At 27.8% G+C, this 26004-nt stretch overlaps 1 protein-coding gene across 1 annotated transcript in view; it reads left to right on the plus strand.

Moving 5' to 3' along the window:
* Positions 1-26004, plus strand: part of Cht7 (chitinase 7) — a 45388-nt gene that overhangs the window by 566 nt on the left and 18818 nt on the right. The window contains exons 2-7 of the mRNA XM_074242233.1: positions 16715-16799; positions 18457-18647; positions 19633-19870; positions 21297-21476; positions 22572-22695; positions 24653-24962. Of these exons, the coding sequence (XP_074098334.1) occupies positions 16715-16799; positions 18457-18647; positions 19633-19870; positions 21297-21476; positions 22572-22695; positions 24653-24962 (1128 nt within the window). The remainder of the gene's footprint in view (positions 1-16714; positions 16800-18456; positions 18648-19632; positions 19871-21296; positions 21477-22571; positions 22696-24652; positions 24963-26004) is intronic.

Here is a 26004-nt window from a genome sequence, read left to right on the forward strand (position 1 = left end):
TGATCGAATTCGCGTATTATTTTTTATTCTTGATTGTTTTTTCGAATGAAATTGATTAGAAATAGATTTGAGATAGCGAAGGAGATTTTTTTGAACATTAGCTCTGCTAATCCATTTGCTGGATTGGAATTTTTTAAAATCTCAATGCCGTCTAGGAGCACAAATATCTGCTTGTTGGCAACTACGGTGTGGTATAACTTTACTTGGAGAGGGCAAAATGGAGCAATGGAATATACTTGGTGCTCAGTCTGCTCGGTGAAAGCACATTACTGTGAGCCTTGGTAGTTACATATGTTTTGTACTAAATAGAATACTATTGTTTTGTACACTACTAACGCTGCATCAAAGGTTTTTTTTTTGTAGGTAGATGTATATACATGTATATAGATTACATGTACTTATAGATGTAGTTTAAGTTTGTTTTTTGTTAATCTGAACGTTTTTTCGGGGTTTTTTTTAAAGCATTACCTTTTCATTTCCACGGCTAAACAGAATTCGACCTATTTCCGGCTGATAAGATCCAACGTTGAACGTTAACGTTAAATATAACGCTGTATCCGTTTATAAAGTAGCCAAGACAACTTTAAATCGATCGGAGATCCGAGTACGGGTATGTAATGGATTTAAGCATTAGGAATTACATATGTGTATAATATAAGACAAGACGACTCTTTTAATAGGTAAAAAGAAAATTGATGAAAGTGGTCGTTGCCTGCAATGGATTTAATCTTAGCTGTTACTTTTTATACGGGTATATTAAGTGTAAAACCATTAGGTTATTAGGTGTGTAAGTGTGTGTGCTGTTGATATAGATATTTGTGTTTTATATAAAGAGATACAACTTGTATCGTTTACGTATTTCTTCATACATTAACAACTATTGAGTAAATAGATGTACGCACTATGTATATACTGTACACATATTTCATAAGTAAGCAAATACATTTCTTACCTTTGTCGTCGCTCGTAACCCTCCGGAAGTGGTGAAAACGATCGGATCGTGAGTCGCATCAATAATTAGCTCAAACCTTATCATTATTATTATTATTATTATTATCATTTATCATTGTTATTATTGTGTGATATTACATATTATTATTGTATATGAAATTTTTGATTGGATAATAAGTCTATATTTAACTGCTATGATGAAAGTTACTCCATTTTTAGAATATTTTGTTGTAGTATGTTTTACTTTGTTTAATTATATATTGAGAAATTAGATTGGCTCAAAAGTCTATGTGTTATATATTGATATATTGCGCCGACAATCCTCTACTAATCGTAATGGAATTTTCTGTAATTGCTCTATGGACAAATACTTTGATCAAGTTCGAGGATGAGTAAAATCGATCGGTCAGTTTGAGGGAAATAGACGTTTTAAAATTTTTTTCATTTCCAAAAAAGTTGGACTTTCGTCAATTTTATAAAAACAAATTTTTAGCTATAAAAAATAGCTCAACTTTGATGAATTTAATATAAAATTTATGCAATCATCTTTTATTTGTCCAATTTTTTTAATTTATTTTATAGCGTCAAAGATTTGAAAAAGTTTTTCAAAAAATGAATTTTGGACGTTTGTCTTCAAATAATTTTTGTACTTTATTATAAATTCTATTTTTTTGCATATTTGTATAAGAAATTTACCTACTCATGTCGAGTGTGATGAAGGACGATTTTTAACGAGATTAGTCTACTTTGCGCGCTAGAAAAAGGCTATTTTAACGAATTTTTTTTTAAGTTTCCATTATAAATGTTAATGAAAAAATTTTTTTGTTTAATAAATATGCTTTCTAAATATCAAAAAATATTTTTAAAAATATAAGATTTAAAAAAATTAAAAAAAAGATTTTCCAAAAGTGGCAGCTGAATAATCCTTCAAATGTCATATCAAATCAGTGGGAGGTTTTGTTATCTAGTCATTAATAAAAAATTCTAAATTGAAAGTATTATGCTAATTAATAAAAAATATGGTTTTTGTAGCATGTTATATAAAATATAAAAAGGACTACTTAGGACTGTCGCGCTGGAAAAATACAAGGAGGAACGTGTACACATGAATATTTATGAGGTTTTGTGTATTCAGATGACTGGCTGGAGTCTTGTAGGTATTGAGGGGTTTTATATCACTACCAAAGTCAACACTTTGGAGGTGATTTTAGTGGATTCGTATGAATTTTATAGGATCTACTTGATACACTCTGGTTTTTCGCACTTATGTGGATTTGGAATGTCTATGAATAGTTAATGATTATATTTAGGATTTTTAGGCAAAGAGAAAAAAATATTTGAGTCTGCATTTTAACAATTTTTTACTGAAGGTTTTTTTGTTTTTTTTTTATGGTGGAAAAAAACCAATTTTTTTTTTCATTGATATAAAATGAGTTTTAATTGGGAATCTCTTACTAATTTAAAAATAAAATTCTCGGGTATCGAAATATCTAATATTTTATCTAGGAAATGAAATCTTACTCCTTATTTTTGTTGATGATAGCAATCAGGATTGGTTGTATTATTATAAAAAATAATAATAATATTCGATATAATCTATTAAATAAGGAAAATTTTATCTTCAGTATAATTGTGAGATCAAATAAATTTCTAAAGTCAAATTTGGTATCATAAAAAATGTGTTGACTTGAATTTGCATTTTTTTTTTAATGGTTTTATATGTTCGTCGGTAATAGTTCATTTGCTATGTAAAACTGTCGAAGTAGTTATATAATAAAATCTCAATAAAGTTTCGTAAGTTGTCTCTTGTAAATAACTTGTAATAAAGGTGAGACAAAACTAAAAATCGTTAGTGAGACTTCATTGTTTATAGATTAAAATTTCACATTAATTAAAAATTTTTCATTTTTCATGTATTTTTTTTATATATGTGAATGTGAAAAAAACTAGTACAGAAATAAAGAAATTAAAAAAAATTGAACCATCGATTTTTTGTCATAATAATTATCATTCCTCTTCTAATTTTTATACTCACTTTCACACGAAAAAAAAATCAATTCTTAGGCAAAAAAACATTTCTTGGTTTAGTAAATTAATTATGAAGACAATAATTATTTTGAACAAAAAAAATTTTTTTTAAGGAATGAAAATTTTATTTTTTTGCTTCCGTAAAAAATTTATTTGAGCAAAGAAATATAAGTTTTTTAGTTTAAGTTAACGTTTTCTCAGCAGTTAAATTATAAAACATATACCACAGTAAAATTTTAATTTTTTAATTTTTAATTTCACAAGTTGATTCAATGACATTGTCCATTAGTCTATTACAATATCATTTTTCTGAATTTATTTCGTTTGTATTTAAAATAAAAAATTTACTAAAATTTTTTAACTCTCAGTAGCCATATGATAACTACAGGTGACTAGTTATAAAAATTATCAGTTTAAGAAGATAAATATCACTAATACATAAAAAAGAAAAAAAAAATAATAAATTAATCAAGTAAGTTTCCAAAGGTCATTTGCTTATGGTAAGACCAAACGTTAATTATTACAATGACCTAGCGTGACTCGATGAATAAAATGAAGATGATAAAAGAGAGAGAGAGAAAAAAAGAGGAATTTTGCACTGCGCCGGTTGCTTATACATGTCTAGAACTCGATAAAATATTCAGATGTTACGTTCACTGGATGCGATCAACCATCGAGGATCCGTCGTATCGTCCACATCACGAATAAAAAGATAGTGTAACGATGTCGAGAGAGAAGGAGGTTCCGATAGGGGGCCGCTGTCTGACGAAAGAGGACGAATAAAAGAGAAAGAGTACAAGTGATTGCTTTCTAATCTACATAAAGTATTCGCATGCAATTCCATGACATTGCTACAAAACGCTGCCGGTAATAATAAAAAATAATCGCGGTAACAGCCATAATAATAAGAACAATAATAATAATAAGAATTGCAGGTGGCAATTAATAAATAATAGAGAAAAATAATATGGTGAGTAAAAAGTTTGAGGAAAAAAAAATTTAATTAGTTAAATAATTCTCGCAAAATAATTGCCGGGCATTTAAACACTTTGTCGTTGCAAAGCGCCGAGAAATAAAATAAATAAAAAAAAAAAGAAATTGTCCGCTTTGTTACGACAACCACTGTAAAACGACGTATAACGTTATTTCTGGACTTATATAAGCTTACATGTTGGATTTAAGGCTGGCAGTCAGGCATCCAGGCAGGCAAGCAGTCTGGCTCGGTGGCAGGTGAGTCTTTCGCTTGTACTGGGAACAACCTGTTGACCATTACATATCACTTGAGAGGATATTTAAAGGCCCCTAACAAACCTGCCTTCTCCTGCTTCTCATCCTCTATAACAATCTCTCGATTGCTAAATAAACATCCAGATACCCAGACACATCACCCATTATCCAATCGATAAAAGTCCCAGAGATAAAAAGCTACAAAGTAAAACAGTAAAAGTAATAGTAATGTTAAAGCAAGTGTTTTTATACGAGTAAATTTAAAATCACAAAAGAAAAAATTAAAGCTTATTTCTAAACGTAAAACTCTAACTTGACTCGACAATTTTTCCCTTTAATTTATCATCCTAAAACTTTTCTTATTAACTTTTGAATGAAAAATCTTTTTTACGACATTAATTAGTGACGTCGGAGTTAATTAAAATATTATCCAAGTTAATTACCATTAATTAGAGTATCAAAGTTCAATTGATGATAAAAACTATGGAAAATTTAATTACAGTTTATTCGTTACTTTTATTATTATCATAATTTTTTTTTTTTTTTTTCTACTAACACGGGTGATTTTTTATTTACTACAGCCAAACTCAATTCATTTTAGACTAACGTAACTATCTAATCAATTCATTCTGTGTGATTTCAAAAATAAATTTTTCTATTTTTAATCTAATAAATCATTCGAATAAGTTAAATTAAGCATATTTTACTCATTAAAAGTAAAGAACGTTTTTTTAAAAAATATAGGACGGTACTAAGCCAAAAATCGAACTTGGATCTTTCAACTACTTGTCTAAAAATGAAAAAGTTCCCTTCCACAATGAGTGAAATAAATTAATTGTATTAAGGCATTTGTCGCAAATGAATTGGATTTGATAATTACATAAAATTAGTATCTTTAAATGGAGAAAGACTGACTAATAAATAAACAAATTAATTCAACCCAAAGTAAATTTATGAAATGATTGACAATGGAATTTTTCTATAATTAATTTTATTGATAGATTGTCTGAAATACAATTCAACACTTGTAGAATTATACCGCTGAAAATTTTGTACAAATTCTGAGAAATTTAATTCAGTAACACAACACCGATATTACTGTAATTTATCAAAAAAATCAAAATTAAAAAAAATATTAATAAGTCATTAACAAGTTTCCAGTGATATCGTTCTCGTTTAAGTCAGCCGACATTCGTTGGAGGTCAAGGTAGATCGGATTTCATTATCATAAAACGAGTCGGTGAAATTAAACCGCATCCATCTGATCCCCACATGTTTCTCCATCCCATAGTCTCAAAAACATAACTAATAATCCTACCAGACCTCCGTAGTCTATATCTAGCAACCTCGAAACTCGAAACTAACAACTCGATATATATACGATTCGATTCTCTGCATACTTTAATCAATATCGTCACTTCCTACTTGCATTATTGAGCGTATGTTTGTGGATGCACTCAGGTATTTCTTGATAAGAAACCAGCCGTGAACGCCTGCAAATATATATAGCATACATACATCTACTACTCTTATATTTATACCACTACTGTAGACTGTTTGCTAGTAAACGTAACGCTGGCCGATCAAAAGGAAAGCTGTGTGATAGAATAGAAGCCTTGTGGTGGGAACGAACGGTACTTTCAAAGTTTACGTCTTTCTTATATTATAAATATACATATATATTGTACGTATTCAAATAAAACGCCTATCTCTGTATAGGTGTGCTTCTCGTTCTCTAGTTTGTCCGGCCGATCGAGTTGTGTGAATACATCCGTCGTCTCCAGACTCTCGTTATCCAGGAGTCTTCCTCTTTTCTGAATCCAAGAGGCGAAAAGTCTCGTGTAGTAAATAATAAATAGTATAAATATAAATATAAATATAAATGTTGTGAAGTAAGAAGTTTTACAAACTGCATCGAGGTCACGAAATTATTTTTTGGTTTGTTATTTTTCTTTCCTGGTTTCCTACTTCCGATACTAGTCGACACGGTCTATAAATTTCTTCCTATCCCAGAGTCTCGATGGCCTGCTAAGTAGATAAAAATTGTTCTCGAGATGAGTGAATGTACCGGTTTTATTCTCGAAAGGCTTTCTCAAAAATTACATCCACATCCACATCTACATCCACCGACTAGAGCTTTGCCCGGTAAGTAGAGGCTGCACCATCGTCTTCTTTGCCTTCTTCAGTCCCTTTGGATCTCTCTTATTCCTCTTTCCGCCCGCCCAACCCGTCTTTATCTCATTCCGGCGCTGTCTTCTGCTCTTTTGTGTCATTAATTAAATTTTTATTTTATCTATTTTTTAATTAAAACAAAAATAAAAAAACCTGTAAGAGAATTATCAAGATACGAGCCAGCAACTACCAACTTGATTAAGAACTGAGCAAAAAGTTAAGGATCAAAAAAAAATATTACTGAGAAATTAAGTGAGAAATGAGGATAATAACTTCGATATGGTATTACACGCTATTTATTCATCCATGAATTTTAATTTCGCTACTCTTCTTCCGCTGGATTTTAGTCGAGGAAAACATTTGTAAAACTTGTAGTGACTCAAACTTCCGGTGGGGAGAAAGATTTGTTTTTGTTTTGAAGTTTGGAAAGTTTTAAAGGTTTTACGTAACAGAAGGATTTTTGAGTTTTGGGATAAATTGAAGTGAAAGAAGGTTTTAAAAATTTATCGAAGAATTAGTTCCATAGATTAAAAAAATAATTTGAGAAGAGAAAAATATAAACATATAAAAATTTATTTTTTGATTGAAAATATAGTTTGATAAATTTTTATCTAGCTAGTATTTTTATTTATTTACAAACTTATGTGTACTCATGCTTCATCCAAGTTTGCAAACTTTAATTTTTATTATTTTTTTATATTGTATATTATAACAATTTTAGAAGTCAAATATTTATTTTTCAATATTTACTCTCCCATTGAGTGCAGTACAATATTCTAAAAAGTGAAGTTCGGATTTTAATTCTAAAATATTTGGTTAAGACTTATGAAGTTAATCTGAAAGCTCAGGAAATTAATTTTAATTCAAAGTAGAAATTCAAATTATTGAAATTAGTATAGAAATAGTGATTTTCTCGTACGTCTTAATTTTTTCATAAGAGAATTACATCATTTATTAATTTATTATTACTAGCCGACCCATACAAATATTTCGCACATTATTGTGACCAAATAACGAAAGGACATATTTACGTATGAAAAAGAGACATATTTTTTACTAATATTAAAAATAAAATACTGGATTTGCATTTTGTGTCAAATAATATGTTAATTACCGTAGTTAATTGCAGTTATATATGCATGTACTGATAGTGGGCAAGATTTTCAGCACTCGTGTGTTAGCATACTCACTCCACTCAGATATATGAAATACTTTGACGTTGGATTATAAATAACAATTTAGATTACATTCATACAAAATTTTATTTGATTGGTATATTACACTCTGGCATAAAGTTTATACAATCTAAATACTGCCATGTTAGTTAAACAGAATGTTAATAGATCTTGTCTAAAATAGTCTTTTAACACAGTTTAATGTATTGTCAACAGATATCGGTGAATTTTTTAAATATAATATTCTTTTTAATTCATTTTTTTAACAAAAAAAATTTGTTTTATTGTTTGCAACCTTAAAGTCACTCTCGGCAGAATATCGCAGCAACATAAATAGTGATGATATAAGAGTAAATTTCTTTTTTGTATGATTTCCAACATACAAGTAACAATATCTCCGATGAACTTCTTATCTGTGTATATTAAGCATATTATATCAAACTTTATATTATTAGTCCAAAAGAGCATATAGAATATTTTAAATCTAAATTTTAATTCTTTATCTAATCTGAGTTATTTAAAAATAAATCTGAAGTTTTCTGATATTTCAAATTGAACATTTTTACTTCTTCTTAAATTATTGACCTAATGTATAAGTGATTTAATGTCATAAATTGAATCGTAAAATTTACATCGAGTGTATTATTTACGGAAAGGGTTGCGTTGGTACACTTTAGAATTATTTCGTCATTTAAATCTCTAGGACCTTAGAACAAAAATTTCGAATTATCAATGATAGAAATTACAGAAGATAAGGGTGTCTTTATATATTTTCCATTTTAACCTAGCACATTCTCTTTGAGGCGTGCAATATTTAACACAACAACTTCAGACTATTAAATCGGGAAAAGCGCCCACCTTCGGGATTTGGGAGCATGATGCAAAGCCTTTATAAAATAAAAAAAAAGAAAATGTAGTTGAAAATAAGAACAGATGGAATTGGAGAAAACCGCGAGAGTCTTTCTCAGCACACGTTATTCTATCTTATTTTATTTATTCATTTTTTATTTCATACTTTCCTCTCCTCTTCTCTTATATTTTCTTGGTTTTTTATAATTTTATTTTATAATAAAAAGTGAAGCGCTAGGGAGTATGATTACTTATTCAAATTGAGGAAGAGGCGACGACAAGTTCTTTAAAATGTGAGAGGATTTCGGTTAAAAAACTTATTATATCACGCTTAAATTATTCTTTAATAACGTCACTTTATTTTCACATATTTATACGATGCAACTGTATAGTTATAGATATATACATGGTTTTCTCATTTTATAAATAAATTTAAGTTGCATAAAAAATGGAAATAGTGAATTCATTGCATACATTTCCCAGAGACAAAGTGGGAGTACAAACGAGCGAGTACTTGGTTGAATTTCCAACCGACAAAATTGAGGAGGGTAACGACGACGACGGCATTATTCCTTTTCTTCTCCAGTGGATGCATAGCCGGTACCGGTGCACCGTAGTACGGAATACAAAATACGAAATACAAGGAATAGTACAAAGTACAAAATACTATATACAATATCGTACACTGGGAACCATACGATACAGAAAAGGGTACCGGAAGTACGGAGTAGTAAGTGTATAACGTGCAAAAGCTTTAAAAGTATAAGCCAACCGAGTCGTCAAGTGAATGGCCCGGAGCCGCCACAAGAGGGTATAGAGAATAGAACTTTAGAATTGGCAATAAACGGTGGCAAATAAAATGTATGCCAGAAGTGATGGCTCTCGCTGCGGCTACATACTACACTACAGCACATACTCTACCGACACACTCTAGTCTACGATACTTTACTTTTATTTTCAACCAAAACAAAGTCTCGATATTGTTTGGTTATTGCCTATTTTAAACCCTTAATTTTACTTCGTTATTGTTATTGGTTATTATTAATGTTATTGTTTTCCGGGCGGTATTATTCTCATACAGATGTATGGAAAGTTAAATTACTTATGTACTAAATACTCATATGCTATGTTGTGTTCGATATTTGTAGGTATAATAATAATCATTGTGAAGCATGTGACTGTATGGCTGCGTTGGAATTTAATCAATACTTAATAATAGTATTTGAAATTATGCTGAAAAAAGAGAATAATTCTATTAAGAAAAATTTATTGACGCACTAACATTTATTCTTTATAATTATCGAGAAGCTGTGAAAAATTTTCTGAAATGGTCTAATATGTCAACATAAAATGGTCTATATGCTACATCAAGCTATATGTGAGTTTATCAAGATATATCTGGCCTGAAATGGTCATATATAACAATACATAACTTTTCGAGCAAATATAGTTTGAAAATTTCCGACAGATGGCGTACGATCGCTGAATTTTCTCGATAGAAGAGAGTTAAATTCTAATATAAAAATAATTTTGTAACGCTTTAAAGGAGCTTATCTGATATTAGTTTTTAGTGTAATGAATTATTATTGTTTAAATGATTTGTTTAATATATGTTAATTTACGTAAACATTTCTAGAAAAAATAAAAAATTATTTTTTTAGTCTCATACATAACCTAATTTGTTTATCTTAATTAAGACAGATGTTCTTTCATCAAAAAATTATAAATTAAACGGCCCATTTAAATAAATTTTTGCGTTAAAAAACCTTTACTTGGACAATATTTTTTTATTTTTATAAGTGCAGATCATGTTGTAATTTATGTTGTTTTCTCAAAGATCTTCTTAGAAAAAAATGTAGCCACTTTCAATTTCTAGGATAAGACTTGCTAAGAAATATTTACTTGAGCGGAACCAATGGCTGCGTTCAGGTTTACTGACTTCTAATTTTAGATTGCTATACTTTACAGTGTTTTAATTTTAATCTTAGATGTGCAAAATAATCGGTCGTATATTTTTTATTTTATTAGTTAACATAAATTTTTTTATTTTCTTAAAATAATTAAAAAATTTTTAATAAACTGCTAATGTATTACAATTACAAATTTTACGTGTTAAAAGAATTAATATAACAGGAGCAATAAAATAAATTTATATTATTTTCTTAGCAAATAATTAATTTTTATTACAGAAGTTTTTATTAATCGACTTCCAATAGTTCTCAGAACCGATAAAAAGTAAATAAACTTTCAGAACAAAAATATAACTCACAATTAGACTCGAATTATTTAAACCGAGTTTTAGATTTCCCCTTATTAAATTGAGTTTGTTCACCGGTCGGCATTCTAGTGCCAACTAACAATGGATATAATTATAAGTAAACATTAATTATTGTTATTTGCATTCGTCAGATAGAGACATTTTATCGCGAACTATGATAATCACATTTACCAATATTACATAAATTGGTACTATTCAAACAGTGATTTATTTACAGTAACTAGACTAGATAACTGATAACACAAGTTCTATTACTCGGTTGTAATTATTAGAGAAATATATAGACGCAGATTTAGATGATAAAAAAATAATTAATTGCAAGTTCCAAGTGAGCAAACTATTCAAAGTTACGAATTATTGTCTGAATGTCATTAATTAAACATTAATTGTCTCAGTCACATACTATATTGCACAGAGAGTTAGTAATAACTCGATAATACGCGGTAACGGGAGGCTGGACGGTAAAAAACTTAGATATTAAATATTTAATGGAGTAATCCTTTAAATTTTTTATCGCGTACCCGGGCAAAGTGGTTTTTAATACTTATTATCAAGGTTTTTACGTAAGCTTTGATTTTTTTGAATTATTTCGAAGGGTGAAAAAGCTTTTGCTTTCCACTTTTAAAGTTTAAATGCTCGAGACGGGAAATTGATATGGATAGTTTGTTTTTATCTGTATTTTGCTCGGTGCCTATTTTTTGTCAGTGGATTAAATTTATCCCATCTTTTTTTATTTAAGGTAATTTAAGGCAATTTTTTGACGATGTGTAGTACATGTGTCAATAAAAAATGGGCTATATCAGGCTATATGTAAGTTGATCAAGATATATCTGACTTCATATGGTATATTTGGCCTGATATGGTCATATATAATCAAATATAACTTTTCGATCGAATGTAGTATTGAAAATTTCCGACAGGTGGCGCACGATCACTGAATTTACTCGATACAAGAGACTTGAATTAATGAAATTAAATAACAAAATAAAAATTAGTTTTATTGCTTTTCCAAAAAGCTTATGTGACACTGGTTTCTAGATCAATGAAGTATTAATCTAATTTTTGTATGATATAAGTTGATTGACGTACACATTTCCAAAAAAAAAAAATGAAACACAAGAAAATAGTCATATATTTGGAAATATTTGAGACTCTATGGAGTAAAATACTACAAATTACAAGTATTTTCATGCTTGACAATTTGTTACAATAATTATTATATTTTAAGATTAATTTAATGCAAAAAATTTAGGGTTCGAGTTTAGGCACCGGTCAAGGTTTTGACAGAGAAAAATCACAATTTCATGATTAAAGCTTTCTATGAAATTCGCCAATAAAACATTTTATTTAAAAAACAACAAATTATAAAAATATGAGGTTTTAATAAAATATTTATCATATTTTCAATTAAAAAAATTTCATTCCATAAATTTTCATTAAGGTAATGTTATTTTTAAAAAATGAGTATTTAAAACTTTAACTATTTAGTAGAGCTTGTAATTATTCACGGACTCTGAGATAATGAATTGAAAAATATTTATGAAAACAAATAGAAAAAAAAAAAGGAGACAAAACAAAGCAATAAAAAGTTTCAGCTGAACTTGCTTACCTTATTAATATTACTAAGATCACCGGGAGTATTAAAAAAAGTAAACGCTATTTATCTTTCTCTTTACTTCATCTTTCTTCGTATTAACTATTAATTTATTTTGTCTTTTACCTTTTTTATCCGACATTTCTCTTTATCTTTTTCTCATTGGAGCAACTCCCAGAGCTTCTGAATCTTCTGAGATGCTGCGATGTCTCTCACCAGCGGAGATGTTGCATAACGGACGTAATAAAATGTAGATTAGCAAGGCGCGCAAGGTTGTACGCATTCCACATCTCTCACTTTGTTATGAATCATTTAAATAAATCGCTGCGTCATTCGAGAAAAGTTTATGTTTATAATTTATTATTAATTATTGCCATTATAATAAACTAATTACAAAACATAAGCTGTACTAGAAACTTTGAGGATAGTATTATCGACAATTACTCATGCTCTTACGCTGTCATTATTTAATTTATTTTAACACTAAATTCTATTAAACTGAGCTTATAAATTAATTATTTCGGATTTTATGCTATCAAAGAGTATCTTGTTAAAAGTGTTGTTATGCACAGATTATGGTAATTTAATTAAATTTTTAAAGAAATCAAATTAGCGATTAAAACTTGTTACAAAAATAAAAAATCGGTAAAAATAGGGCTTTTCCTATTTTTATCGGTATGAAATTGAAAAAGTTTGGGAAATCCAAAAATGCTCGCCTTATAATTTCATTTTTCATGATAAAATTGATTAAAATAAAATATAAATACTTTTAAATCTTTCGCGCTATTGTCCATCCAGAAAAAAAAGGTACTGCGCATGTATTGTAAGTGAACCTTATTTACATAGATACATTGAAAAAAAAAATTCTTGACTGGAGTGTAAATTTTTTTGGCTCAAGAAAATATCAAGGAAGATTGAAAATTTCTTAAATGAAGTCTAAGTTTCTTTAAATTATACGCTTAAATCGAACCGAAACGAATATCAAGAAGTGTTTTGGAAGTTTAGTTCGTCTCCAACAATAAATTCTCAAAATTCTATCTATCTTTAGATTTATCAAAGTTTTAATCCAATATCTTCAGAACAGATTTCCTTTATCGCAAATCTGTCATTTGAGCTAACCAAGTACTTGAATACACTTTACATCCATGAAATAAAATTGTTTATTATCAAGACTTTAACTTGGGGACAAATTAGTTGAACTTCTTCGAAACAATCCTACAAAGAAATGAAATTTTTTTCAATCCTCAGTCTCTAAAGAACTTGAAAACTATTGGCAGAATCAACTTGAAAATCTAATCAGATCCAAAGTCTTTTAAACTTTTTAATCACCCTGAAAGGATTTTATCATAAGGTTCTTTTCTGTACAGAGGCATCATAAAACAAATTACTCCGTACACTGGACAAATAATTTTCACTACTTAAAAAATGTATTTAAACTTTTAACTGATTTTTTTATAAACGTAGAAAAAATAATTGTATAATTTTTTTGCATTAGTATTAATTCTTCATAGGTCATAGGTTAATCGTCTTTTGATTTTGCATTTAGAAAAAATAATTCAAGTGAACAATACATCGTTTCAGTATAAACTAAGCTATCATTAAATAATTTGTGATAATTCATAATAACATCTTAGTATTACAATCAGACTCTTAAGTATTTATTTATCTATAAACATGAATTATTTATTACTTTACTTGTCGATTATAATAAATGAATTTTCTTGTCAGATTATTTAAGAATTGATTATTGGAATTTGAGTTTTTTGCGAAATAACTATTGAATTCAATAATTTATAAAATTTTTGTAAATTGCATCTGACAGCTTATTAAATAAACTTTAATTTGCATACCTTGCCATTAGTCTAGGCCAAAAATTACTTACTACTTCTGTTTATTTAATGGAATTTCACTCTTGCATTCGTTTTAGAAATGATTATTTTAGTAGTTATTGGATTCCCTGTGAAATCTACTTCCATTTCGGCTGCCGAATGGTATTTTTTTAATTATAAAAAAAATGGAGCAGTTTTATAGTTGAATATTTCTACCTCTCACATATGTAAATTATTCAAATAAAACTCACATAAAAGTAAAATTTTATCTCGATATGCGGTAGTAGTATTTTTGAAGACGTTTTAATTATTCTACATGATATATATTAATTGTCAGTGATGTGCAACTAATGTGTTTTAAATTATACGCTTAAATTGAACCCAATCGACATTTTAGTAATATAAATGTCATATATCCCTTACACTGATAAAAAAAAGATTTTCTTCAACCTAGTAAATTTTTTCAAAGATCTGGTTGATTTAGAGCAAGAAAAAATTTTCTTGAGACATTAAATTTTTTTTTTTTTTACATATTTTCTTTACTCAAGAAAATTAGTTCTCCATACAAATGTTTTTGTTTTTAATTCATACAGTCTAATGTCAAACAAAATTTCATTTTGCATTTCTACGTTGGCTAGAGAAAAAGTTTTTTGTACCCACTATTGACATTAAAAACACAATTTCTTAAAATATGAAAAAATAATTTTTAATTGTGCTAGTACCTTTAATCATTTGGTATTTAAAATGAAAATAATGATAGAAAAATAAAAAAAAAAGAGTGTGATTGAGAATGTAAGATCTAGAATGAATCTATTAGCAAGTCTGTAAAGACAAATTGCCGGATCGTTAGTTAGCTCTTAAAAGGGTTATTTGTACAAGGTGTACCTGTCTCAAGTTGGCTTACACTCAACATCAACATCAGTAGCACAGCATCTACTGCTCGTAGCAGTTGATACCAAGCACAACTCAACTCAACTCCTTTTTCATTTTATATTATTCCCATCCTGTTTCATCCCTGTCTCATACGACAAACTGCTGTCTCAACAACCCCGATATAGTACAGTAACTCCCAATGAAAATGAATATACGTTTGTAATTACTAAGCCACATTGTTGCATCGCTGGTGTGAAGTACAATGAAAAGGCGAGAGACAATGTCGATGCAATCAACAGTACAGTTTGCCGTGTGTCTTCTCTATTTAACATTGTCCTCTATTTCATCTCTATTTATACCTTAATATACATCCTTTTGCACAAGTACTTGCATTCGTTGTACTCATATATCTATATCTATAACTATACTTCTTACACATACTAGATATGCATATATATACCTCCATGCATATCATTTATTAGATTACATGTCATGTATCATACTTGCATCCAGCTAATTATGGAAAAATAAGTAATGAGCTGTGTTGCAAAATTTTATTCTAACTCTATAGTATTCTGATCTCATTCATAAGCTTATTTTTTAATTACTTATTATTTTTATATTTATATTGTACTGAAAACATCTTTAATTAATAAACTTCAATTTAACTTTCAGACAAACTTGCTTATACATTAAACAATACTTTTCTTTGCAACTTTTAATTGACTATTTTCCTATTCATACCCTGGATATATAGATATATAAGTAAATTCATATACATTTTGCTATCATGTCTTGTCAGTTTAACTTCAAGTTTACTTTTACGTATACGAATAATAGTACTACATTACAGTTTTTTCGTTAAAAAACCTATACTACCATGATTATCATTATGCGTCTTAAAAAAATGTCAGTGAATTAATTAATTCAATTAAAATTATGATAATATCCTTTAAGAAGATTTTCTAGTCTATAGACTGTCAAGTTTAGAGTTTTTTTTTTTTTTTTTTTTTAGTTCAATAGAGAGAAAAAAAAACAAATTGTGTTATACATCTATTTGTTAGATACTTACACTGACACTTTCGGAATTTAAAAAAAAATTTGTAAATGAAAAAGTTACACGCGATTTTTTGAAATTGGTTCAATGGTTGACTAAATATTTCACGTTTTAATGCACTATTTGGCTTATAATTTAATACGGATCTTCTCAATACGACTTTTTATTGCCCTTACTAAATTAATGTCGAAAAAATTTTTTACCATTTGAAAAACTTCGAAACTAAAGAAAAAAAATAAAAGAATTATATCATTTTTCTCTTAAATTTTTTTTTTATTTTTAAAATATCAATAAAAATTTTAATTTTAATTTTCCATGAAATTAAAAAAATACTTGAAATTTGTACTTCTGGTCTCGATTCTTTTTACGTACATTACCCATATGAAGATATCTAAAAAAAAAAAAAAAAAAAAAAAAGAGAGAGAGAAAAAACTGAAAAGATTTCATTTTTTTTCTCGCCCTTTTCGATCATCAATTATCATGATCCCACTTTCGCGTTAAAATATAAGATTTACGAATAAAATTATTTTCACCTGAAAATTTATTTGAAATAAAGAAAACGGTAGATCTCGAAGGCAAGAACTGTAAGTCTAGTCTCGAATGTCTATTATACGTCAGACAGTAAATAACGTCGTGAGTATTCAGTGATCCGTAGCTATACCATTTTCTTTTTATTTCCAGGTGTCGTCTGGTACAACAAGGACGGCGGCGTTTATCTGCTTGGCTTTTCTATTTCTACTTGTCGAAGTTACCAATCATGCGGAAGGTAACGCCTGTTATGTTATTATTTTATTTTATTTTGTACTACTGTATAGTGTAACTCTGGTTCTTATATATGTTAAATGTGAACGCACTTTGATTTTATTTAAAAATTTTAATTGATTTCTCGATGATAAAATAATCAGAGAGCAGCTTCCATTTAAATCAACTTTATTTTCATTTTATGTCTCCAATAAATTCCTAGTGAATATTGATAAGAAAAATGTTACGCAAGATTTAAAATTACGTAATTTTGTATAAAAATAGGAATCGTAAAAAAAAATATAATTTAAATATATAATAATATAAGATGATGGGTGGAATGGGAAAAATAAAAATTAATGTCTTGAATATAAAATAAGGATTCGCAAGGATTTTATGTACATCGATATAAACTATTACGGACAATGTAACTTTATCCCGCCTAATGTACGGGTCATAAAAATCGCTAGCATACATTTTCGTTTTATTATTTCTTATTGCTATTTTTCTTATTATATATATATATATATATATATATATATATATATATATATATATATATATATATATATATATTATATTCATATGTACACACACATATGTATGAATATAGTTAAACATTTGTGTAAAGATGAGTTATTCTTAAATGTATTTACTCGCGTTTGGTGAAGCATTAATTCTCTGACGTTTAAGCCCATTGAAATATTTAAGAGAATATTTAAAAATAAAGTTTGTTCGACAAAGACAAGTAGAGCTGCTTCCTCCTCCTCTTCCTTCTTCTCGTTCGTCTCGACTTGCCATTTCTCTTTGAAGGAGAACGAAAAGAGAAGGTGTGACAGTATTTATGTTAGTTTTTAAATTTTCAGAATCCATTTTTCTTGATATTTTATGTCCGGGAATTTAAATTTGAAATTTAATAGTGATAAAAAAAAAAAAAAAAAAAAAAAAAAAAAAAAAAAAAATGGGTATGCCATCAATTTTGGGAAAATTTTTATTTTTTATATCCATGATTTGTGACTTTAATTTTTAATTATTCACAGTCAAGTTTAAATGATAAACTTACGATTTAATATAATTATTAAAATTGAATAGACTTTTATTGGATGTGCAATAACTTTAAAAAAATTTAGTCATAGAAAATCGGCAAAAAAAAATTTACAGTCATTACTTAATCATGGATGATAATAAGTTTATTCCATTTTTTTTTATTAATAGAACAATATAACAGATGATATATTTAATTAATTCGTTAATTTTTTATTTAACCAATTGATTTTTAATAATTAATTCCTCATTAAAAATCGATGTTCATTAATTCTTTCATTCTTTGATAAATTAATAATTGAAAAGAGAAATTTTTAAATCAATAATTTTATTTAATTAGATTACCTAATTAAAAAAAAAAGTTATTACATGCAAAGTTATGAAATAAAAATAATTAGTTTTAAAACCTAAAGCATTACTAATTACTCGGGCTTATTGATGTAAAAAAAAAGAATAATAATTCAATCGATTCAAGAGATGAAAATTTAATCATACTTGAATATTTGACGATCATTGGGAGTAAAGATTGTTCGTTTCTTTGATTTCTCTTTAATATTAAATAAACTGAAAGGATGAGCAGGTAGAGAAGAGGGAAATTAATAAAGTAATAATAACAAATAACATTATTGGGCAATCAGGTGCGAGAAAAAGGTTCCGTAGGCCAACGACGTCGTCACCAGGTTCGTTGACGAGCGATCAAGAAGTCTCAGCCAGTGTAAACAGATTCAAAGTCACGCGAAATCGTTTGGGCACAAAGAACACGAAAAATGAGCTCCAGCCAACCAGCGACAGCACTGCCACTAGCAGTACCAAGTTAAATGATTACAAGGTAGAATGATCAAAGAGGAGCAAAAGTCAGCTTGTAAAATGTTTTTCTGCTAAATTAGTATTGCTTGCCGGAGAATATAACCTTATACTTTGTCTAAATTACCTGAAATATAAGACAACGTGTTTTAAATGTCGCAAATGTTACAATATCACTTTAGTGTCCCTTTGTCTTTTATTATTTCACGTCTCTTCATAATAATAAAAACGTACTCGCTACTTTTACTCCAATCTCTATTTAATTTACTATTTCTACTATTTAATTCTCGTATACGGTGTCAAATTAAGATTTTTGATAATGTCATTTTAAATAATTGCTTTAATTTTTAAATCTTGTGCAAATTTTGCAAAATAAAAATTACGGTAATTTTTTTTAGTAAGGATCTTGGCTCCATTCTAATAAATCTAAAAATCAACATAGTTATTTTTTTTCGAACAATCTCATAAATTTTTTCTTTTAAATTTTATCAAAAATAGAAAAAATCTTTAACTGTTTAGCCATAATTCATATCTGAATTTTTCATTGAAGACATTTTTCACAAAGTGAAAAATTAATATTTTCAAAAATTTTTTCCTTAATTGTATGATAAAAACATGTGATTGCTCGAACAAAATTTAATCATGATAATTCCAAAGAAAAATGACAAAAGACAAAAATTTTTTAATTCATAAATTAAATTTTTATTTTCGTAAATTTCTCAATTTATAAACTCAATTTGACTGAAAAATAAAAGATTTTAACGAAAAAAAAAATTTATATATATTTTCCATTTTTTGGTATTTTATGAGTTATGATATGACCAAAAATAGGTGGAGCCGTGATTCTAAACAATTACTAAAATTATAATGTCAAATAATCATCATTAAAAATTCAATATTGTGTTCCAAATTTGTCGACAACATAAAAAATGTATGGAACTATTTGCGTAATTTTAATGTAAACTTACTTCATTAATTATATATTACTGAGACCAATAATATGATTATAGATTGTATGCTACTATACGAACTGGTCGCAGTACAGAACGAAAATAGGTAAATTCATGCCAGAGGATATCCAACCGGAATTATGTACACACATAATTTATGCGTTTGGGTGGCTGAAGAAAAACAAATTGACCTCCTTCGAGTCAAATGACGAGACCAAGGACGGAAAGATTGGCTTATATGAAAAAATGATGACGCTCAAAAAAGCAAATCCTTCTTTGAAAATTCTTCTTGCTATCGGTAAGTACTTTTTGAGTGTAAGAATATTCGAATAGAAAAACTATATTCTCTTCCGATAGCTATCGGTACAGGATCTAAAATCTCCTGAATGATTGATAGAATTAGTTGACATTTTTTATATTATACCTCTATATATAAATATATCTTTTTTACAGCTAGCTTCAATTACGATTAGATTTTATGACTTTTATTTAAATTTATACGGGACGTTAACTTCCGGATCACTTTTCTCGTAAACTAAGATTGCTAAGCACTTTCGCTTGGGCTTGAGTTTTAAATATTCATAAAAAGTTTCTTGACATAAATTTTGTTTTACTTTTTTACCAAAGTCTTTAGACTGTAAATTAATAATATTTTACTTTGCACGATACAGTGAGCCAATTTTTATTAATTACAGATAATTATTTTTTTAATAATTTAATCTTAATTTCTTTTATAAAAGTATCTGATAGTTTTAGATAAATTCTTATAAAATCTGAGGCGGAATAAAAATTTAAAGATAACACAAAAAGAGCAATTAAATGGAAAAAATGTAAAGTGTTTATTCAAATGATTATGTCCGGTTGTTAAAAAATTAATGGTACATTTTATTGCTAGTCTTTTTTTTTTTACTTTTTATTGGTACGTGTAGAACAAGTTAATTGTAATTTTATTCAAAAGTTAAATTTTTGAGAAAAATAAAAAATTAAATAATTTGTACTTATTCAAAATTTTACGTAGAATTTCTCAATCAATAAAAAAATGTTTAAAAACCAATTTTTTTTTTCACTTTGACAAGAAAAAATTTAAAAAGCATTTTACTTATGAGGTTATTTTTTTTTTTTATTTTTACCCTCAGATAAAAGCTCTTATTTACAGTTAATTATATTTTCAATTTAATTTAATTATAGATGAAACTTTCCACGATATTTAAAAAATAACTAGTGTTTTTATTATGTTTAAACTTTATTGAATTGTATGATATGAAGTTTTATTTTAAAAAGAAAAAATGAAATAGAATAAAATAAAATAAATATAGAGTTTCGATGTCTTCGGAAATTTCAAAATACTTCAGATGTCACATAAATAATTCATGTGTCACATTCCAGTTTTAACATATAATGCATTTCATTTTGTATAAGTTATATATGTTAACGGCCAATAAAGATTGTTGATTAAATTTAAACAATGACTCATCAAGACATCACGAATCTTCTCCAAAATTTATATATTATTCATAGTAAAAGTTATAAATAAATATTGGTGTCCGACGATTATTTAATGCAGTCAATAATCAATTCATTGACCGAAATAATTTTATCATAATTAAATAAGCGATTTATTTGACCGTGATTTATTGAACTATTATGTATTTATCCGAAAAAATAAAATTCGTACTTTGAGTTTTATTTATAATTATTAAATAAAAAATGGAATCTAAAATTAGGTGGCTGGTCATTCGGAACGCAGAAATTCAAAGACATGTCATCGACGCGATACGCAAGACAGACATTCATCTACAGCGCGATACCTTATCTGCGTGATAGGAACTTTGATGGACTGGATATCGATTGGGAGTACCCAAAGGGAGGCGATGACAAAAAAAACTACGTTCTGCTCTTAAAAGGTATCTATATATTCATTCACATATACACAGACCCACCTGACAAACTAAAAGCTCACTGATTAAATAAATCAATTATAAACGAGTTGATTAAACCATTAAACCGAATTCTTCCGGCTTTAATCCTTTTTGTCCATCCTTTCAAGACTTTCAAACAGAATGTCGGTGCTGTGTCAATTAATTATATTACTTAAAATTTTTAAAAAAACTTTTTCACTATAATCCATTAAATCGCTCTATTTTTTCGTATTTATTCTAGAAAATCTATCAATACATTTAATTAATATAACTTCAAATGTTAGCCATTTCATAAATTTATTTTAGATTTATTTTAATTAGTTTTTCGATTAATTGGCTTTTCTTCATTTATTAATAATATTTTTACAAAATAGTCAAATCCAATCTATTTATGGTAAACATAATATTAAAATAATACAATTAATTTATTTCATCCATTTTAGAAGGGAATCTTTTCATTTTTAGGCAAGCAATTGAAGGATCCAGGTTCGATTCTTGGCTTGGTACCGTCTTGGATTTTTTAAAAAAACATTCTTCACTTGTAATGAGCAAAAATATGTTTAATTTAATTTATTCAAATGATTCATTAGAAATTGAAAAATATCTTTTTACAAACGTACGATACAAATTAATTAGATTTTGATATAATTTATTGATGGCCCCCGTTTTATAAAATAATAATAATAGAAATAAAAAACAGATTTTTAAAACTAAATTTCAATATTTGTTCTCTTTCATAAAAATATAATTGAAAGAAAAAGTTTTTAATTAATTTTAACCTTTTAATTGAGTTTTTTTTATCAACAATAAAATCAATAAATATTAAATTAGTAAAATAATTTCAATATTAAAATATACATTCATTAAAAAGACCTTTAGTTTTAGCAATTTTAATTAACGAAAGTATAATATATCATACACAGCTAGCCATCGACAGAACAAAAAGCATGATATTGTATATAAACTCCTTTCACACACTAAATTCTCTAACAAGATTCCAGTAACGATCACAAGTTAATGAATCACATCTCTCGATAATAAAAAGTGACCCGAAAATAATAAAACAAAAAACAATTTTAGAACTACGAGAAGCATTCGAAGCAGAAGCCCAAGAGCGAAAGAAGCCGAGACTATTGTTGACCGCAGCAGTGCCAGTTGGCCCGGACAACGTGAAAAGCGGATATGATGTACCGGCAGTAGCGAGGTAATCACAATCACTAATTGGTTAGACAGCTCTTTAGGTGCAATAAATCAACATCGACAGCAAACGCGTCCCAGATCAAGTGGTAGAATCGTTAATTGATAGAATTATGGCGATAGTCCGGTTCTATCAGTACAAGTTCCGCTGGGTAGTCTGTGCACCCAGGCGCGCCGACTAAACGGACGGCTGAAGCATCAAGAACAGTTATAATTATCCAGACACATTGTGTCCCACGTAATTTAAGCTTCCACTGTATAAATAATCCCCACATCCATACACCCATCCATCCATCTTTGTCGCCACCCACTCCCACTGCCGCACAAAATCTACTACCCCCTTGCCCTTCAACTTCCCTACTCACTCTATAGCTTTAGTAGTCTACAATCTATAATCTATTGTCTGCAGTCTTCTAAACTAATACGATAATTTATTAGGATTTAATGAAATTTGGTTGCTTTATAGAAATTTTGCAATATTTACACTCAAATAGAATAAAATATCATCAATTCAGTTCTTAAAATTCTGTTTGACATGTTGAGAAATCATTTTAATATTCCTCAGTTAACGTTTAAAGCTCGGTAGGAGTATTAAAGATCTGAAAATTTCTTTTAATCCGACAAATATTAATTTAAACTCGCATTTAAAATTTATACATTTTTTTCTCAAATAAAAAAATTTATTCAAAGAAATAAAATCTATTTCTATAAATTTTTCATTGCTAAAAATTTATCTATTCCAAATTAAAGATTATTGTATTCGAAAGTACATAGCTTTATGTCTTAAAAATTTTACAACTTGAATTTTTAAGAAATACTTCTTTTTCAATAGATAATATTTAAAAACTAGAGCAAAATTTTTAACAAATAAACATGAGAAGCACAGAGACAAATTTTGAAATGAGAAATTTTTATGTGAGAAATTAGAGAGGGTAATTAATTTGACCTGTAATTAATTTGTGACTTCCGGGTGCAAATTGACAGGTGAAATATTGAGAAAAAATTTCAAAATATCTCAATTTATTTTATAGCTCTTATTTTTTCCTCCATGGAACAAAAATATTTTTTTAACGTATGAAAATTTATATTCACACATATTTATTTTTTCATATTATATTAGCGAACATAAATGATAATAAATATGGTTATTATTATTAGTTAAATTAATTAATTAATTATTAAAAAAAAAAATTTTGAACAAAGAAATTCTTCTCGGTTTAATTAAATTTTACTTGATTCAATCATTTAGGATTTTAAATCAAATTAAATTTTTTTCCTCGTATAAAAAATTGTTAATTTGTGTTTTCGGCAAAAAAATGAACTTAATTGACAATAAAAATTCTTGAGTCCAGAATATCATTTTGAAGATTTAAATCATCTTGAATCAAGCAGAAAAATTCTTAAATTCAGAGGAATTTACTTGAGTTAAGAACAACTTTTTAGCTCAAGAATTTTTCTCGCAATTCAAATTGGTTTTTTTTTTGTCAGTAATAAATATAAAACACATTTGCGCGTGGATGTAAATTTTTAATACATTTTTATCATTAAAATCCATTACAAGTTAAATATAATTAATAATGTATACCAGAATATATTTCGAGCAAATAATAATTATTTTCCTGAAACAAATATTTGTTTCAACAAATCCAAATTTCGTTAATATTACAAACATTTGGAATATTTATTTTTATCACATCAGCAATTAATTTGACATTAATAAAATAAATATTTGTCAATCTCGAACAACCTCAAAAGAGTTCCAACAAACGTGGTTAATTACTCCCACAAATAAATCCTTTTTCATGGAGTGTCGACCTGAACTCATGAAATATCAGCTCTGAAAATCGAAACTTTGCGGAACTTCTATTCTGCAGTGTATAGAATATAGAATATAATAGATAGTATATTTAATACTAGATGGCCGTCAATCCATTAATCAACTAAACGATAATTAATAATTGTAGTTACCTGGACTTCATAAACTTGATGGCATACGATTTCCACGGTAAGTGGGAGCGTGAAACCGGACACAACGCCCCTCTCTACGCGTCATCCCTTGACTCTGAGTGGCAGAAGCAACTCAGCGTCGACAATGCCGCAGCTTTGTGGGTGAGATTGGGAGCACCTAAGGAGAAGATGGTCATCGGAATGCCGACTTACGGAAGATCATTCACGCTGTCAAATCCAGACAACTTCCGGGTTCATGCCGCCGCCAGCGGGGGAGGAAAAGCCGGGGAGTACACCAAAGAGTCTGGATTCTTGGCCTACTATGAGGTTTTTGCCTTTCTTTTTCTTTTTTATATCTTTTTTTTTATTATTATTACTTTCAAGAAGTTTATTTGTTTATTACAAACTCAATTAGTTTTACAGCTTCCTCGCTCGTGGCTTTTATTTCCCGGCAAATTATCTGATAAATAATAACCATAATAACAATTGTTAACGGTAAGATTGGATATTTAGCGAAAATAATTCAAATACATTCTTTGCGGTATGAAAATTATCAACCACTTCCGCGAATCGAGTTGTTGTTTGAAGTTGAATTACCTTTTTATTGAACATGGTGATTGCATCACGGAGTTATAGGGGTTTATATTGATTTATTTTTAATTAATTATCTTTGCTGATACATTGCATCGGTTTATACTAATTAATATTACGTTTAATTTAGTTAATTAGATTTGTTTTACAGTCAAATAAAAGTAAGTAATTATTTGTAGATATTTCATAATTATACATGATCAATAATTTAAAAAATCGTTAGTAATATTGGTAATTATGAGTTAAAAAAATTTTTTTATTGATAGATTGATGTTTATAAGAATCTCTTACAGCTCTCTACTCCCAACGTAATCTGTCTATAGCCGGGAAGCATTACTGTACCTTACATGAAAATAGTTATTCGTTAAAAAATTATACTCGAGTTTTTCCAGTGTAACTTTTTTTTTGTAAATAAAAAAAAAATAGATGACCTATTTTAAAAAAAAAAATAAACTTTCGGATTGTTATCTAGGACCGAAGTAGGTTTTTGCGGAAGTACGATGAGCTTTTGTGCAAACTTTTTTTTCATCTGGTTTTAGAAAATAACAAGGGTTAGTTGTTAATTAAAAAAAAGTTTTAAATAATAAATAATAATAATTTTATAATTCTTAGAGAATTTTATAACTATTTATAAATTATAAATTTAATAATAAAAATCATTTTTTTTCTATCGAAAATAAGAAGCTAGTTTACAAATTATTAAAACTTTTTCCGTTTCTGTTGAAGCCAGAGAAACATTTTAGTTGAGTTTCAAGTCTAGATTACTAAAAACTAACTT

The sequence above is a fragment of the Cotesia typhae genome, unplaced genomic scaffold (assembly GCF_013202065.1).
Source record: "Cotesia typhae breed Kobodo isofemale line unplaced genomic scaffold, CoteBio_Ctyphae contig_4, whole genome shotgun sequence".
In the NCBI taxonomy this organism is placed as follows: Eukaryota; Metazoa; Arthropoda; class Insecta; order Hymenoptera; family Braconidae; genus Cotesia; species Cotesia typhae.